Raw genomic sequence first — 18775 nt, forward strand, 5'->3', positions numbered from 1 at the left:
ATTTAATCTCCTCCTTACGTTTTTTTTTCATGACCTTGTTCGTCCCAACTTCAGAGTCCATCCATCCAAGACAAATCAAAAATGCTGCCAGGGGGCTCCCCTTCCTTTTTACTTTGCCTGACTTGTACACCCTTAACTGCAGAACCCCAGTTACAAGTTGCTTTCTGAAAATTAAGATTTTGATAGTGTTCTCAGTTGCTTCTGTTTATTTACCAGAAGCTTAGAAGGAAAGTTGACTCAAAGAATGGCTTGTAGCCCAGTAGCTGCATGTACCTCACACCCCACCAGTGGGAGGATTGCCACAGAATAGACCTCAGGGCCAGCAGGGAACCAGGCTGAAAAGGGGAATTGCAGAGTTTCTTCTACACTCCTCTCTCTGCTGAGATTGTCTTTTCTTGGGTGCTATACAGGAGAAGATTATAACTTCTGGAAGCAAGATATTTCAGTAGAATTGTTTCTACATGATCTGGATTTTTTTTTTAATTGTAGCACAATAAAAATGTTGGCTGTGGTGGGCTGCAGTAAATCATTCAGGTTTAAATTAGTTCGTTTTAACCTATTCCTTCAATTATACAACCAAGAATGCTTTTATTAGATGGTAACATAATCAGTTTCAGAAGTTATGCAGCATATGATTGTTATTATCTTGTTATTAGTTCGTGACACAGTAAGATCTTTCCTAATGTTTGCTAATTACTGGAATACCTCAAAAATGTAAGTAAGAGCTTTCACCTCTTCAAAGGCAGTTAAAGGCAGATGGCAGCATTTCTCAGTGTTTGTAAGCTTTGGGGCAGACCTCAGTCTGGTGGTGCCATGCTCTGATTAAATGCAGGAGTGAGTGTAGATGCATGCTGTAGATGCTGAGGGTGTACTGACATGCTGCACTTCCCCCTCTGCATTCTTATCAGTGGGAAGACAAGTTGTCACCCACTTTCATATGCTCTTTACTGTTGGATATCCCATCTGGATTGAGAACAATAAGCAAGTGCTTTTCTTAGACATGTTCTCTGCACTACTTTGCTTTATTGGTAAAGGCTGATAATCTTATCCACTAAATAAAAAGTCTTTTTATAGGCATGATCTTTAAATAAGCTGGTATCAGAAAATAATGTCATTTCAAAATGCAGGTCTCTCACAAAGCCTCAATGGGTAAGAAACTAGCATCTGTTAGAATGACAAGAACTGCTTCTATTATCTTGTTGATATTTCTTCAATAATACCTTCTAATCTAATTTGAATTCAGTAAGTTTAATTACTAAAGCAGTCCAATTCATGGCAAGATGATTCATGTGCTGTCATGAAAACAGAAAGAAAATTTCAGCTGCAGTCTTTCTGCAAGGCATTCTTCAGAAAGAAAATTTTCTCCATAAAGAGAAAGGTATGGAAGAAACAGATTTACTTCTGTGGAGAGAAAGTGAGAACAAACTGAAACTACTTGGCAAAGTAAGGTATTTTTATCTGTGACCTATTTGGAAAGAGCCAGGAAGCAGTAGTCACACACCTGCAGGAGAAGGGATGCAGCAGTGTTTTGGCACAGAGTTTGCAGCAAGAGATAAACTCAGACCGTTGATACTGGTCTGACGCCTGGTGACGTGGATGAAACAAATCCTTGGCCTCATCCCAAGTCCACACAAACATTTACAAAAGCGTTGAAGTAATTGTGTAGGTCATATAATTCTCTACAAATGCTCAAGCATCAGATTCCAGTGATCTTTTTAAATGAGAAGAGCACAGCGCAGTTGCTGTTATTCCAAAAAGGATCATGTCCAGCACATGGTCAAGGTGACTCTCAATATCAGAATTCCATCACAAATAAACTACTTAAAACTGTTTGTTAAAAATAACTCTTCCTCTAAAGCTTTCATGCCCTCTGGAAATCATCTTCTTCTTTCTTGTTACTTCTTCAGGAGAGGATTGGTTTATAATTTTTTGTATCTATATTTGACTAGTGCCAGAGGACTGCAGATGAATTCTTTTATCCTGCCCTAAATGCTTTTTGTTATATAGTTCTTCTTTTCCTCCACCCACCTGTGCCCACTCTTATTTTGCACATAATTTCTGAGAATTGCTTCTTGTTTAGGATGTCTTGCACCAGATTCAGAAAGAGAAATAGATTTGCAGTTCACAATATTCACTGTCCATGATTTTAAAAGCAGTTTGGAGGATGTCACTGAGTAAAACAGAGGAAATTTTCAAATTTCTCTGTTCAGGAAAGGGTTGGTTCAGCCGATTATCAAGGGAGAAGGGTCTCTGCCCTACGTCAGACATAAAGGTGGAAAGCCCTTTGTCAGACAGTTGCACACAGAGCTGCTCAGCCTCAAAGCTGAGCTCCTTGGGTTTTGGAGGGGAAAAACACCGGGGCTGGCAGAGGGTGCAAGGACAGAGTAGACACCTGTGTGTAGCTGCGATACTTGTCAGCACCAGGCTGAGACCAGCACCTGGCTATGCCCCCTGAACTGAGCTCTAAAAGCTCCCTTCTTGAAAAAATGCAGAATGATTTCACTTCACACTGCAGTTTTGCCACTCATAAAGGCATATAAATACTGAGCAGGAAAGCCGTTTACATGGAGTTCTTCAGAAGGCCTTTTTGTAAGCCTCCAGGTGCTCCACTGAATCTTTCTGTGTGACTGTCTTTTTTTATTAGAGAATTCACTTCTCATTCCTTGTGAATCCATAAAACTTGTTTGAAACAAGAATTTTTAGGAGAAAAAAAATTCCATTAGTTATGACAAGGTTTAGGGGTTTTTTACATAAAATTTAAAAGAATTACATAAGGTCTTGAAATCCCACAGGTCAGATGCATTCCAAATACCATTTTCTGAGACTTGAGAGCTGCTGAGATATTCCATAGCTGGTCTAATTATCAGGTTATAGCATGCCAAGGAGCAAAAAGGCCTCCTCCCATCACGTACTTTAGCAGTGAAACTGCGAGTCATTATGTGCATAACAGACAGGGAAAACACTGTCCATGATAACCTCTGTTTTCTTCTCCTAGTCCTGATCAGCATGTTCTGTCTTGCAAACGTGCTGTTCAAATGTACTAAACCTGCATTTATTAGGAATGTAGTGACAGTGACAGTGAGATTGAGAGTGATTCAAGCTCAGATGAAGAGCAGAGAATTACTACAAGAGTTTACCGACGGCGGTTGATTCTGAAGGTACTTTGTGATTTGCTTTTTTGAGGTGACGTTGGCATGAACGTGAGTTTGGTCTGCTGTGTCAGAATGTCAAGTTTCAGCATACTGGAGCCCCTGTGGTAATGTGCTTTCCACTGCCAGTATGGATTTATAACCCAGTGCTAGGTTGCCTTTCCTTGCTTTAACACAGATTTATGAGTGTCTTCTTGTGGAAAACAACTGTGCTGCATGGAGAGCTGTTCCTTCACTGCCACTGTTGTGCATGGCATCTTAAAGACTGCAGCTAGATGCAGCATGTTGGTCTCCTGTAGAGCAAATATGAGCCACCGAGAAAGATGGGTAACAGTCTTTCCTTTTTTTTTTTTCCTGTTATCATTAAAAAGTTCTGAGTTACAAGTTAAACACTTGGAATATATGGGTGGATTATAGGAAAGTATGAGGCACATACTCTGGTTGAAATTTGTGGTCCTAAGAGCTTAATGTGTTCTGGAAAACTTTCTGACTACAGCAGATGATCCTGATTTTGAATTTATCAAAGTTAATAGAAGTCCTTGCATTGCCTTCAGCAGACTCTATTTAGTATATTTATTTGCCGATGATCTTTATTTACAGCACAATATACTATGTATACCAATAACAATGCTATAACCATAGAAGTAATTGTATTTGCCCTTATAATATTTTTTGTGTGGTCATGCAGTATGACGTTGTTTTCCTGCAGCATGGAGCATGAGAAAATAACTCTCTATTATAAACCATTATGTAATTCCTCAGTAACTTACAGGATTTATTAGATTCTTGTTAGAAAATCATGTAGTCAAGCCTGGAAAAAAAAACAGCAGGGCACCTTAGTGCTATTACTGCACTAGTGCAGTTTGCCTAAGCTGTTAATTGTTACTTTAGGATTAAATTGTGACATTTCAATTGTATATATCTATATCACTGTTTCTGGCATGCTTTGTGGAGAGGAGTCTGCACACCACAAAAGGCACTGCACCTTTTGTGTAATGTGGGTGGCAGATAGGCTGCTCTGCACAGCTGCCAAACTGTTCAAGGTGCAGAAGCTTTTGGAAGAGGAAGAGTGACTTTTCTGGCTGCCTTCACCATGAATTTCTTCATTATACCCATCGTGCTTCTGTTCAGGACAAGACAGGAATGGCAAAACTGAGCTCAGCAGAAATCAATGTTTTGTCTGATCCCCCACCTCCCCAAGCAGAACCTGCTGCCTTCCCTCGAAGTCCCTGGGCCTGTCAGGGTATAACCCTTCCTCTGTAATTCCCCCTGAAGATAAGCCATCACTGCTCAGACTTAGGAATGCGGTTTCTGTTTTCAAACGGGGGCAGGCAGCCTGTGGGCGATCACGGCCCCTCCAATGCTGCAGAAGCCTCTGGTAATACACAAAGTGTAAGTGTGCTGCAGATTCAAAGACTGCATAGTTGGCCTGTGGATAAGGGCCCCACCAAATTTATGTCTGAACTGTTTTGGTGTCCACTGGTTTGCAGTCAGGAAATGTTGGAGTAAAAAAGAGGAAAAGCCTGTCAAAGGCAGCTTTCTCTTGCTCTCTCTCTTACAGCCCCTGTGTTTAGAGAAAGGCACAGAAAATATGTTTTAAATCTGGTGGTATAATTTGGGGTAGAACTTTCTGAGCCGTGGTAAAGCAGCATATTAAGTGTTGGAATCTGCAGCTAGTGCAGACCCAGTGGGAAGGGTGTGCGTGGCAAGTGGAGGCGGCTGAACCTGTGCTGTTGGGAGTGTGTCTGATCTCAGCTGGATTAGACCGTATCTGTCTCTTGATTAGAAAATACATGTGATTCTTTGGTTATTTTCTGATCACTTATAGCTTCTTTTTTTATCTCCCACTCTGCATCTTACGACAAGCTCAAAAGACAAGAGAAAATCAGAGAGCAGCAATCATCAGGCTTTTTAGAGAAAAAATTTGATAGTGGAAGCAAAACCATTTTGATCATGTAAACTTCATTAAATGATGGTATGAAATGGAAAAATTAAGATTCAACATTGGTAGGCACCTGGATTTTTTATACATGTTACTGAGAGCATAGGTTCTCTTTGGGTGAACTGAAATCACTGAGAGAGCATGCACAAGCTGAGGTACAGCTCCTCGATCAGGGAAGAGGTCTCAGGATGGAGTGCTCAGAGGCCTGGAGCAATGCTTGTAGCCTGTGGAGGGACAATAGCTCACATTGCTGCTGCAGGGCCCCGAGCAGTGGCCAGGAGCTGCAGGTTCTCGCCTGTCAGTGCCCCAGTGCCTGGAAAGGTGGGTGCTGTGCCTGACCCCACAGCCAGCTTAAGTCCAGCAGCAGTGGGGAGGGAATGAGGGTGTGCTTGGAGCCTCCACTGAGCAGAGCTGCACGTCGGAACTGTGTTGTTTTACTGTAGCCTTTATTAATAGGATCATAGAATGGCTTGGGTTGGAAGGGACATTAAAGATTGTCCAATTCTAATCCTGTGCCATGGGTGGGGACACCTACCAGTGGACCAAGATCCTCAGAGCCCCATCCAGCCTGGCCTTGAACATTCCATGGATGGGTCATCCACAACTTCTCTGGGCAACCTGTGGCAGTGTCTCACCATCCTCACAACAGAGAATTATCTTCTAATATTAATTGCTCTTCTTAGTATTCATTACTGCCTGTATGTTGCATATAAAGCAACAGAGGTACTCACATAGCCTGTAGGCATATGGTTTGCTGACACCAAAATCTTGAGGATAAATTGAGTCCTGTGGAAAAAAGGCTTTGCAATGTACTTCCACAGGTGCAGTCAGAGTTGAATTGCTTCATTACCTTTGCTCTTCTTTCCCAACTTGTTTTTTCTTTCCATGCCATTTTGCAGTGTTGCTAGCACTAATACTTCTGTTTAACTCTACCTTAGTTCTCTGTCCTGGCCCAAATATGAGGAAAGACTTTTCTATCCCACGGAGGTATTTTCCCAGCAGTCCAAGAGCTGCGTCCTGTCAAGTGCTCAGTACTCTAGAGCACATTCCCATGGGATTTTGCACTTCAGAGGGCTGAGCCCATAAAACCAGACAAGCAAGGACTGATGCCCATTTCCACATGTAATAGGATCATATTCTAACCTCAAGGTAGTGCAGATGTTTTTGTTTTTCTTCCTTTCCCCTCGTGTGTTCACATGATGGATTGATGGGATGGGGCATTGCAAAAGAAATGGGTTTATGGTAGTGCAGGAATGTGAGCAATTAGCACACAAGGGGAAAATAAGAGTGCTTGGCACAATGTGAACATTCAAAGCCTGATCCAAAGCTCCTGTTATTCAGCCATGACAGGAATCAGTGTCCAATTTTTCATGCTTTTTCAGAGGTTGTTAAATCTTTCGTGGATACAAATTTTTGGCTAAATCTGTTTTAGTAAGATTCTTGCCAAAAGGTTTATGGTAGAATGTAATGGAAAATAAAATATATTTCTAAGCAGTGGTTATTCAAATGTGATGTAATTTAGTATCTCGTACTTTTAGTATTTCTTGCCAGTTTTTATTGAAGATTTGTCCCTTTCCATGCATTTTGCCCATGAAATGTTTCCCCCATTACTGATTGTGTAGGGTTTGGTTCAGCCTGTGCAGGAGAAGTGGCCTGAGCAGCAGTTATTCAAAGCTAGAGCCAGCAGCTTCCATGGTCTTGCTATTCAGTGGAAGCTTATTTATGGAAAATGAAATGCAGCCATCCTGTAGGTGATAAGAATTAAGTGCCTGTGCTCTGTGTGAGGAAAATGAGAAGCATTTCCTTTTGTGTATTCAGCTGGGCACAGTGTCTCTACTGCAGTCTCTGGCTGGCTGGAAGAGCTGCAAGTAAGTGCCCTTTCCCTGTCCTGCTCCATGAGAGTTGGAGCTGCTGGCCTCATAGATAACATGGAGTAAATAAAACCCAGACTACAAGTGCTGTTCGAAGGTGTGTTCATCACGTTCTCCTCCATGCCACATGCACCAGACCTATGCCCCAGCTCCCAGCAGTGGACTGTACTCTGTCCAGTTTGCAGCACCACTTGCTCTTAGGTCTCCTGGCCTTGCCCATTGTTTTGTGGGATTTTTCTCCCCCTCTTGTGGCTTTAGCAATACCTCTGCAAACAAGCAACTACAGACTCAGCATGGGTGCAGGCAGAGAGTTGTGGCATCTGATTAACAATGTCTCCCTGAGTAGGCAGAACTCACTAATGAAAATGACCTTAATGAAAGATGTTTGTCTCTCCTGCCACTGCCACAGAGGCTTGGGACCCCAAGGAGACTGAGGCACAGCTGCTGTTCATGCATTACAAGAATGTGATCTCGATACTGAAGGGATTATGTCCTCATGCTGGCTAAGGCCAGTGAGGGAAGAGCACTCTGTGCAGCTTCTGTTCCCATTGCGGCATTGCCTCTTGTCTTTGGCAAAATTAAATATTTAGGATCTTCCCATCTTGCTTATTTCTGCTTGCTTTTAAATTCCTTTTTATCCATGTGGGTAAGATGCATCCATCTCCACCTTTTTTCTCCACTGTTGCAACACTAGATGTATGGGAGGAATAAAAGGGACTATTATTCCTCTAGTAACAAAACAAACATGAAAGAAAACCAGAGCTCTGACAAATCTACAGTGAACTTTGGCACAACACTGCAGCACTGACTGTGTAAGTCCATTTATCTGAAGGGCTCTGGGAACACCCATAATCTGCAAATAACTGTTAAGAAAATCAGTGGAGCTGGGAGAATACTTGGAGAAACTGTTCTTTGCTTCTTCTGCCCTGGAGAGCAACAGAGAGAGGATACCAGCTGGTTTTGGCAGGACTACACTCCAGCGAGCAGGGTGACATTAAAGCACTTTGCTTTGCAAAGCTTCCTGGCATGTTCTGGGGCTGAGGCTTGCAGACTGCAGCCTTTGTATGCTTTAGTCCCAGGGATATAACTGGGCTTCCAGTAATCACGGTATTAAGTTTTCTCCCTGCCTTTCTAAAGCTTTTGGACAGTGATTTTGACTAGTCAAGGGTAAACTGAAGCCCACATAAGTACTATGCAGCGGAAAGAATTTTATTCTTTAGCTGTGATGCAGATGCATCAGCTTTGTGTTTAAACACAGCTTTTATTGACAAGGTCATCTAATGTGTCATTCTAACCCAATGCTGGTTTGAGCTCTTACAATTAAAACTGCCAGTGTGTAGGGTTTTTTTCCTAGCAAACATCCATCTTTATAACTGCATAGGATTAGAAAAGTCAGTAAATCAGATCTACCTCCTGCCAGTTGTGATCCCTCCTGCAATTTGTTTAACCACTCACCAGCAAGAGAATTGTGAAAGTTGGATTTCATGCACACTGGCTGCTGAGTATTTGCAGCATTTATCCTTAAATTGTGCTTAAAGGAGCATGTAGCTAATTAAAACCCAAGATTCACCACACCTTTAAACCAGCATTTTCTTTCAGGAGGCATCTTTCAGTGCAGCAGTACACTATTCATTTCATTTGAAGCTGAACGCAGTAATTCTCACTAGGTGGTTTTAAGGGATAACCTCGCTCATAGCTGCAGTAAGGAGTCAAAGAACCAGTACATGTGAGTGGTGTTGGTGTGCCAAGTATCTGATGACCTTGCTGCTGGCTCTGTTGTTTTATTTCATGGATTTTATTGTAGTGGCTTTGGAGACCCTACTCATGAGAGAGAACCTTTCCATACCTCTGTGCTCCATGGTATGTCTGTGCCAGGGTTCCATCCTGCTCCTTGGGGTACTGTGTGGAGCCCACTGAGGAGTCTCTGAACCCACACTTGAAAGGCCAGGAAAGAAACTGGGCAGCTAGTTCCCCATCTGCTCTGCATCTGGTTAAAGTGTGAAGTCTCCAGAGTCAGTCTTTCCCCCTCCTATCTCTTTGTGAGTAGGAAACCCCACAGGTTTCAGTTCCCAAACCCTTTACCCCGTCACACCCCTGCCTTGCAGCAGTCCCGTCCCTTTCTCGCTCCTGCCGCCTTGCCCATGAGAAGGAAGCAGCCGGCTGCCGCTGGGGCCCTGCTCGCCGCAGGGACCAACCTCCACTTCCCTCCTCCTGCACAGAGCCTGGTGCAGTGCTTAGGCAGGTGTGCCGTTTCTCCTTCTGGGGAATGAATTTTTCAGGCTCTATCTGAAGGATTCAGTAGCTGTTTGTTCTGCTGTGCTTTTGTAGAGATGCCAATGTTCCCTGGCCCGGGCACCTCAGCTAGGTGTGTCTCAGGCACAGGACCTCATCCTTATGTCCCTATGCAGTGGAATCCACCTGGCTGTGGAACCTGTCCTTCTCTTGGCAATGCTTCCTGAAACACCAAAGTTCAGCAAGTTGTACAGATTGCTAACAGTCTGTGAGGGCCTGGGGAAAAACATACATAAAATGTCTGAAACTGTTCCATTGCTTAATTATCAGGTGGTGATTTCAGACCAGCTTTCAATGCAAAACCAGCAGAAATTCTGTACTTTAGAAGAACAACAAGCATAGCTGGGGGCTCTGCTCTGCAGTACTCCACCCGGGCCCCTGCCTGCTGCCATTCTCCCCAGGTGGGGAAAATGGAAAACCTTGGCTAGAAAAGACCTCAAATGGCTTGTAAATAAAAGGAAGGGTTTGTTTTGCTTAGAGCTTAGAAAGAGCATGCAATCCCGATGTTACAATGTACATCTTGAAAAAGCTGCATTTGTAGGGAAAACAGTTTTTTAAAAATGCGCAGGGCATCACTATATTTGTTTATTATACAGGAGTGCCAGGAGCTTATGTAGACAACTATGTAGACCACAATAAATAGAAACTGTATTTCCCCTGTGCTGTTCAGTACATTGAAGCATTACAAAAGCTGTAATAGATTCCTTTCAAATATTATTTTGTAGTAAGTATTATTATAATGTATTTTATATGGTGTTTTCTTTCTGCTTCCTCTCTCTACTTGTAATTTTTCCATAGTGGGTTGAGGGTGAGGGGAGAAGAAAAGTTTTAAAGATTTTTTTTGTTTGTTTGGGTTATTAATTTACAAGTGGAAATTTTCATATGTAGGCCAGGTACGTTATCATCATGTTTTCCTTACTTATATGAAAGATATAAGCACAGACAATTGATATTTTTGAAGCATCAAAAGCAGTGCTTGCTTCAGCACCCAGGTTTGGAAATATGACTTTGTGAGGTAAAGTTAACAAAGTTCTTGTGGAACGTAAGTTAGTGACTAGGCTCAGACTCTAAAGTAATGTCATTTATTTATGATTTGAGCAATAATTCTTTTAAGTGGAACTAAGTCACTGGCATGGCAGCTAGGAAACTGCTTTTACATTTATTTACTGGTCCTTTAAATTGCTGGTACTACAAGAAGTGATGGCTGGAGTACTGCTGATCTCAGTAAGTCACGGACTGGGCTGCTGAGGTTCCTCGGCACGGTGGCACCATGCCGGGCAAAGTGTCACGTAAGATAACTTACTTCATTTTGCAAGTGCTGAGAAGTCCTGTCTGTCTTCTGTGTTTTTGTTCAAGACCTTGTGTTTAACAAGTTATAGGCAGAGCTGTCTTTTTAGGTCCCAAATTTCCCCCATCTTAGACCATGTTTCTGCATGTGCCGGACACTGAGAAGCTGTGAAAAGCTAAGGGATGTCTCACAGTACTCAGACTGACCACTCAATTTTGTTGCCCAGAGAGCTTTCTGACATGCATTAGTTAATAAGAGCAGTGTTCTAGAAGCTCCCTACAGGCTTTAAGGAAACATTTTGTAGAATAAGTGCGCAGGTATCAGCATTGTTAAATGAATGCGGCTTTCATACAGTTAATGTAACATAAAGCAAACTGTTACATAAAGTTGAAGCTAACATGTGCTTGTTGCTTGGATTGGTGTGGAAATATGTGTGGGTTTGACAGAATATAGGCTCTATTGCTAATCTTATAACACATTCTTTAGGGTGAGGAAGCAAAAAACATTCCTGGTGAATCTGTAACAGAGGAACAGTTTACCGATGAAGAAGGCAACGTCATCACAAGAAAAGTAATCATGAATTACATCACTGCTCTGAGTATTTGCATTCAAGTAACTTCTTTTAACATACTTTCTCCCTTTAGAATCTAGGAAAAAAAAATCGATACTTTTCATATATTGCTTCCCACAGATCACCCGGAAGGTAGTAAGACGTGTTGTTATCCCCCATGAGAGGAAAGTTGGTGAAATGGTAATGCAACGGGGACTACAAGGAAATAACAGTAGGCGCAGAGGGTTGTGTTGACTGCTAGAAAGTGCTGCTAAAGGGCTGGAGGTTTGCATTTAACAAGAAGCCTTGGCAAAAAGTGTGGTGCTTGCAGTTATTGGCAAGTTGTGCATTGGGATCATGGGGCAGGGGCAGCATCAAGGGGGCCTGGCCAAATTCTGTTGGCACAGGACATCAAGGTCTGTTTCTGTGAAACAGGCAGCAGGTCTAAGCCATGGATTTGAGGCCTGGTTTGTGCCATCAAATTGAGCCATGTCTGTGTGTTTGATTAAGCTCTTTCAGAATCTGTGCCTTACAGCTGTAGGTGGATTGTGTGGCCTTTCCACCAGATCAAAGGAGTGAGCTGCAGTCTGATCCCAGCGACCTCTCACCTTGGTGTGATACCCCTGGTGTTGGTGACTGAGGGTTTGCAGGATTCAGGTCAACAGGAACATACCCAAGCAATGATATCCTTTACAAGCAGACACCAAGACAGGATTTTGTCCCTTGTGATCAAAATTGGAAGCCTTCTGCAGGCCTGGACTATGCCCAGCTTTATCACCCTGACAGTGGGAAGAGTAGGACTATTGTATGCCAGCACACCCCAGCCCCTCTTGGAAAGGGCTTCAGTGACAGGGGCAGGAATGGGCAGGCTGTGCCTCAGCTATCATCTGTCCCAAGGAGGCCTTGGGGGAATGGCCATCGCCTCTGGAAACAAATGGCTTCAGAGGAGCTCATGCCTTCTTCCCCAGCACATGGCCTTCAGATGTCTCTGCTCGAGTAAAACTGTCATTGGGGCTAATGTAATTCTTGTCTGAGTGAAAACAGATTCAGAAGGGAAGATAACAAATACCTTTTATTTTCTGACCAAAATAATAAAAAAAAAAAAAAAAAAAAGAAATAAAGAAAGAAAGAAAGAGAAAGAAAGAAAAGAAAGAAAGAAAAAGAAAGAAAGAAAGAAGCTGAGGACAACTAAGTCACGGAAGAGAATGGAAACAAACTTATTTCCATTCCCTCTTTCCTAGTTGTTTATGAAGAAAAAAAAATCCTTCCCAGCAAGGGGTAAACATTTTCAATTTCCTGCACCAGATTAGATTAGTTGAAAACTACAAATAGTTACAAATACATCAATGCAGATCACCTGAGGGGTAAATTCTGCCCATAGCCATACATAAGCAGATGCCTTTCTCTGATGTGAGTGAGGCTTGTGATTACTGGAGAATTTATTTTTAGATGATTCTTGAGTTACTTTTAATGAGCAAAGATGAACTTTATTTTGGGGTTTGATATTTTAAAGACCCTGAAACCTGCACTGCTTGCCACTGTCATTGGTTTTACTTCTGTGCTGCTTCAGTGGTGATTTTTTGCTGGCTTTCTTCCTCTTCCCTTTATTCCGTTACTAACCTGCTTACTTTAAAGCACAGACTTTGTGAAACATCATAAGAGCAGCCCCAGCCTCTGCTGTCGGGAATGCCCACCAATTCAGCTGACCCAGGAGGACGATTGGGAAAGAGGATTTTTCCCTGTCAGTGGCACTGGCTCCCACTGCCCTTGGCAGCAGGGGCTCTGCCGAGGACTGACTGCTAGCTGGGCACTCCAACCCAGGGGTCAGGCTGAAATTGTAGAGCTATGTTTTCTACTTGAAGATGATATTTCAGACCTGTGCTTTTGCAGCTCAGCAGAGTGGATAAATAGATTGTGTGTATATTTGAAATGAAGTGTTAATGTGATTTAACTGCTTTTTACTTATCCTGTTACAGCAAACTTTGTATCCTGTTTTGGAAACTGGTTTACAATTACGAGTGATCTCTGCGACAGTGTTAATGTTTATACTTTTTCTTTAAAGCAGGGAGAAGCTTATAAGGTTAAGACAAAGAAAGAAGTCAGACATGTGGAGAAGAAAAGTTACTCATGAAAGCTGAAAGCCAACCACTGAACGGTCAGTGCCATCAATTTCTTCCCTTGTTGAAGGCTTTTTTGCCAGCCTGGGGAGCAGCACCTGGGCTGCACAAAGGCTTGCCTCTGCTACTCTAACTTTGCTTCCCAGCTGCAGACCTGAATAGCTGGCCCTTGATCTTGTAAGCAGAAAATGACCTTGTGTTCATGTATAGAAATAAGGCTTTACTTCTTGGAAAATAAAGCAAGGCAATACTCAGGCATGTGCAAGATTTCTGGGAATTTTACAGTGTCTAGTGTTTTTAATCCATAGAACTTTCTACCCCTGAAAACTTAAACACAAATAGTAAAGGAGCTGCACACTAACCTAGGAGTGAAATGCTTCTTCCACTGTGAGACATGTGATTTGAGGGCAGTTATACAAGTCAAAGTCCTTGTAAGTGAAGTGTCTCAATATTTGCCAAGAAATAATCCCTACCAACTGTTTCTTGTGAATTTTATTGATTTTATTGAGTCCTTAATGATTGTAGCAAGCCAGCAGCTGACAGTATAAGGGCTTCCCAAGCTAAACCCAAATGCACAGACTAAGACACCCTTGCAGGGGACTCTGTAAAGATGTGATGGAGCACCCTGAAGCCAGAGGCTGCTTTGTCTCACTGACACAGCTGCAGTCACACAGAGATGTGCCTGTAAATATGGGAGGAGCCCATCCGTGTCTGTCAATGCTGGTCCATCAGTCATGGCTCCAAGTGTCTAGGTTTACCCGGGCATGTCTTTTTTCTGCTCAGAACTTCTCTTAGCTTTGTTTGGTTTCAGGAATTGGACAGAGGAAGAGTTTATGAAGTGCAAAATTATGTGTTATCCTTTTTCTGTACGTATGGTATAGGATTGACTGTAAGATTTAAGAACAGAAAAAACAGGACCTGGTAAATAGACCAAATAGGAAAAGGACAGACAGAAGCAGAGTCTTTCTTGAGTCACCAGTCCCTTCTACCTGATGCAACATAAGGTAGCCCCTGCAGCCCCCTGGCCCTACAGGTGCTCTCTGCATGTGAGTGGAGCCATTTAGACAAACAGCACTCAGTGTGTGATCTAGCAGAGGGATTTATGGGATTAAGCCCCAAGCAGCAAGCTCTGTGAGGTGACTGGTGTGATTTCAGTATCTGATAAGCACCTACTGCATTCACCTGAATTCCTGCTTTTACTGACAGTCCTCCTGTGTGTGCTAATAGAATAATACAGCTTCACGTGGCTTGGTGCTCAATATATTCATAAAATATTGTTTGGAAAAGGAAGGTGATTCTTTTGACACAGCTTTCCCCTTTATGGAGCTCAAGGATATGGGAGTAAAGCAAGCCAAAATAATGTCACTGCTTATGTGAAATTGTGTCCCACGTTGGGTCCCGTGCTGTTCCACTGTCAATCTGCAGGGGCAAAGCAGCAGAAAAGTGTAAATTCAGGCGTTGAAGGCAAGATGGGGCATTGAACCCCATAAGCAATGCAACTAAAGAAGTTTGATGCAAAAGACACCAGGGATAAGGGAAAAGCATTTCATTTTATAATAAAATTACATAAATAAGGCAGTCCTTGTCTAATACATGAAACAGAGTCTGACCTTCAGGAATCCAGAGTCTGAGTTCCTCAGAACCAGACTTGCTCCCATGACTGCTAATGCATTTCTCCTGTGATTTCCAGTAGGCAAGTCTTCCATGCTAGAGTCCCTCAGAAACTCAGGGAGTCTGCCTTAGATAATGAACCTTTGCTCCAGGAGGAACTTTGTCCTGTAAGATGAATCTCTGTGCTCCAAACTTTGATATGATAAGCATGACCAAATGTGCACTAAGTAATTGGGAGTCCGGTCAAGAGTCCATTAAAAACATTTCATTTGGATGCAGAAGTGGATGTATTTGCACAGGCAGGGGATTTTATAGAAAAACTGTTTGTTTTGTAACCGTAAAAGGCAAAAAAATCCTGTTGGACAGGCAGAGGTGGTTCTTTTCCTTGGAGTGTTTGAAAAAATCACGATGTTAGCTAGGTTTTGCTATGAAAATGTCCCTGTCACAATTGCAGATAAGCCCACAGTGAAGCATAGGTTGAAAGGAGAAGCCAAGAACTCTTGCATGCAGTTCCGCAGGACAGCACAGTGTGAGCTGGCGTGACTGCTGCAATGAGAACAGCAGGACAGATTTATGACAACTGTAGATGTGTGCAAGGACAGACTGCTTTTAGTAGAAGGAGACTGCAAGTGCTCCTGGGGAATGCATGTGGACCTGTGACCTGATGAGTAAACAGGCATGTCGGTGCCAGCCTGAGTCCTGCCGGTGCCACACCAGCCACGCTCCCGAGCAGGCTGCCCTGCGCCCACGTGCCGGAGAGCTGCAGGGCTTCCAGCTCCTGCTCCTTGGTGTGTTTGTATTTCTGCTTCCTGCCCTCTCTGCTGCGAGACATTGCTCTTGTACAACAAATGTCACAAACTTACTGTGCTTATGTGCATGGCCCTGGTTTGAGGGGTGAGAGAGCAGGAGCTGGACCGTCTCTCCTCAGTGCCACTCATGCAAGCCGGGCCGGAGGGAGATGGATGGGGCTGCTCCTTGTCCTTTCTTTTGTCCTTCACCAAGCCTTTTAAAGGCTGGGCGCTGCATTCCTGGCTCTGCCAGTCATGTTTCCTGAGCAACTGGCAGAGGTGGATGTGCAAGGAGAGCAGGTTTTCCATTACTGTAGGGATGCTTGCATACAGTGAAGAAAAACGTGCTGTGGAAGCAGAACGTCTTTCCATCTGGAGATGATGCTGTTCCTTCCACAACAAAAGAACCTATTCTTGTCATCATTGGATCACATGAGCTGGTGCCATGCCCAGGGTGATGAAATGCAGTGCTGCAAACATATTTGTAAATCAGTTTGTGAGCACTGTGGACAGCTGCAGCTGCATTTTCCCCTCATGCAAGAGCTCAGCTAATGTCATTGCCTACCTAGAAACTGTGATTTAGCCTATTGCAGAATTCCATCGTGGCAGTTACATTTTTGTTTAGTCAGGGAAAGGCATGAAACTGGTTCTAACAAGGTATTTCTGAAATGATTTGTTCTCTGTTTTCTCTCCACAGTGTGCTTTTACTGCCAGTGTTCTAGAGGGACACTCATGGAAGAAAAATCAACAGGAATTAAACATCCACCTATAAAAGTGTGTGTGTGTTTGCTGCTTCCCCACATTAACCGCATGGTTTTTATGCAAAAAGAAAAAACAAACAAAAAAACCAAAAAAAAAATCCCGAACAAAAAAATTAATTTAGCATGAGCCAATTTACAGAGCATGGAAATTCACGTTCATTCACAGGATTGGAGGGTGCGCAGTTACCAATGCAGTGTATATACAAGATGCCATGCTGTTAACAGCTTCTCTCAAGCAGTTTGATGTCATCTTAAAAGAAATAAATTCCTGTGGCCAGAGAGGATATGCAAGACAAAATGGTTAAACCATGGAAAGACACTAAAAATACTAAAATCCACAACAGCTCGCCTTATTTTTCTTGGACCCAAACTGTCAGGGTATAAAACACTATTTGTTTCTTTTTTAAACATCAATAGTTTTGCTGTAAATAAATAACACTGTATAAATTCTAACAAAATAGAATAAATGTTGATAAGGCACTGCCTTTTCGATCACAAACAGAATATTGCAAATGCATTGAACAGGCTAGGTGTCTCAAATGGCTGCACCTACAGGGATATTCTGGGTGTATCTTCACAGATTCTTGTATATTAGCAATTATAATGTTTGTATATGCAAAATCGCTAGCTTGATTTTAAAAAAATCTTTAAAATCTGCTGCAAATTTAAATGATTCCCAAAATGAGGAATTCTGTAGTTCTGTGAAAATTTTTCTTCAGAGTACTAATATTTTGATGCATGTGTTTCACCTTATTTTGATTAAATCTTTTCCAGTTTTGCAAACACTATACCGCAACATGAAAAATAAGATTTTATCTGTAAACACAAAGCCCTTCATCTAATATTTGTTGCTGTTGCCAATTTTTCAATGAAATTACCTAAGACCCATAACATATACAGTAGTTGCATTATGGGGAGGGGGGTGCTATCTGTTCTTGCTTTATAATGGGGGTAATGCTTGCAGCTTTAGAAGTGGGTTGGTGCTCTAAGGAGCACAAGTTCGGGATATTTTTAAATGAACTGAAGAGAAATTATTAGCTAATAGACTGGCAGCACGCTGTAAAATTATTACTGTATTGTGTACTGGCTATAAGATGTAGAATCTTTCAGTAAGCCAATCATCTGTAATCATCCTAGCAGTGTAATATTAGGTTGTTAAGGCTGCTGTGTTTTAAAGGGCATTTTTATTTGGTTTTTGGTGAAATACTTTAATTTGTTGATTATATTCATATGGAAACAGCATTCATTGATAATAGCTCTAATTACATATGTATGAAAACAACAAACACTGGATGATCTAGTTGATTATTTAAGCATAAAATAAATTGTGTTAAAACTCTTGGATAATGTGTATTTGGCAGTGTTCTTGTACTCTACAGATACAAGGCTTCACCAGCAGTTATCTGCCCCTGGCTTTCAGCTGCTTTTCCTCTCTGTGTCTTTTCATCTTCCTTTTCATCCACCTTTTCATCTTCCCAGTGAGACAGGCCATCGCTTGGCAGCCTCTCCCCAGGTTGGGGCAGCAGGAAGAAAACACAACAGTCAGCAGCACATGCCCAGCAAAGCTAGGGAAAACCCACTTCCTGGGTTGGAGCTGTGGGGAAATGGACTGTGCAACAGGGGTATGTGCAGCCCTTTCTCCAATATATGTGAGCTCTGGACCTCATGTAAATTCTTTTGCCCTGTCAAGAACCAGGAAAAGCACTAGCAAAAGCAGTTTTCTCTCCAGTATCAATCAGACCAGTAACAGACCCACAGCCCATGAGGACATTAAAATGTGCATCCCCTGTGTATTGCATGCACTTCCTGTATATTATGGGTGATAGAGCACTGTATAAAGAATGTGGCCAAAACAGAAGTTTGTAGACAACATCAGTACACACACTTCTCTGAACTTCAGGCTTCTGCACAGGTGCAGTAAAAACAGTTTATTACTCGGACTGGTTTTACCTCTCTTTTAAGGCAACGTGAAGATGAAGTATTTCATCCCAGCTTTGGCACATGAGGAAGTACCTCTGCTACAGATCCACATGAATTTGCTTGTTGTTATCTGGTGATCCCCACAGGACCGGGTCCTCAGTTGGAGTCAGTCAGCAAAGCTCTTCTGACTGTGATGAACAGCACTTGGAGAATATAGCAGGTTGGTTTGTCAGTGTGTCTGAGTTGTTGGGGCCACTGGCTTTTGAAACAGTGACAGTAAATTAAGTTTTCATCATTTGAGCAGTCGGTCTGTGTTGCAATGTATGTTTACCTAGGTCAGGATACTTCTGGTACAATGCTGGTGGTTCAGGTTCTTATGCCAAAGTTTGGAGGACAAATGCCACTTACACCACTGGAGAACAAGTGCTTGTTACTGCAGGTCACAGTCCGACAGCAGTGATCATCTTGTGGATCTCCCCATCGAGA

At 42.5% G+C, this 18775-nt stretch overlaps 1 protein-coding gene across 11 annotated transcripts in view; it reads left to right on the forward strand.

Moving 5' to 3' along the window:
- The window catches only part of ANK3 (ankyrin 3), a 293933-nt gene extending 276217 nt beyond the window's left edge, over positions 1-17716 (forward strand). For 9 of the 11 annotated variants that reach the window (XM_088168802.1, XM_088168803.1, XM_088168799.1 and 6 more), the window contains 2 exons: positions 13155-13247; positions 16306-17716. In XM_088168802.1, coding sequence (XP_088024928.1) covers positions 13155-13223 — 69 coding nt within the window. In that variant the 3' untranslated portion in view covers positions 13224-13247; positions 16306-17716. Of the gene's footprint in view, positions 1-3059; positions 3159-11028; positions 11113-11233; positions 11294-13154; positions 13248-16305 lie in introns of all 11 variants that reach the window. The other 2 variants (XM_014882314.2, XM_088168800.1) reach the window with 2 other exon arrangements.
- Positions 17717-18775: the final 1059 nt, after the last annotated feature.

Source organism: Sturnus vulgaris, chromosome 8 (assembly GCF_052056855.1).
Source record: "Sturnus vulgaris isolate bStuVul1 chromosome 8, bStuVul1.hap1, whole genome shotgun sequence".
Taxonomy (NCBI): domain Eukaryota; kingdom Metazoa; phylum Chordata; class Aves; order Passeriformes; family Sturnidae; genus Sturnus; species Sturnus vulgaris.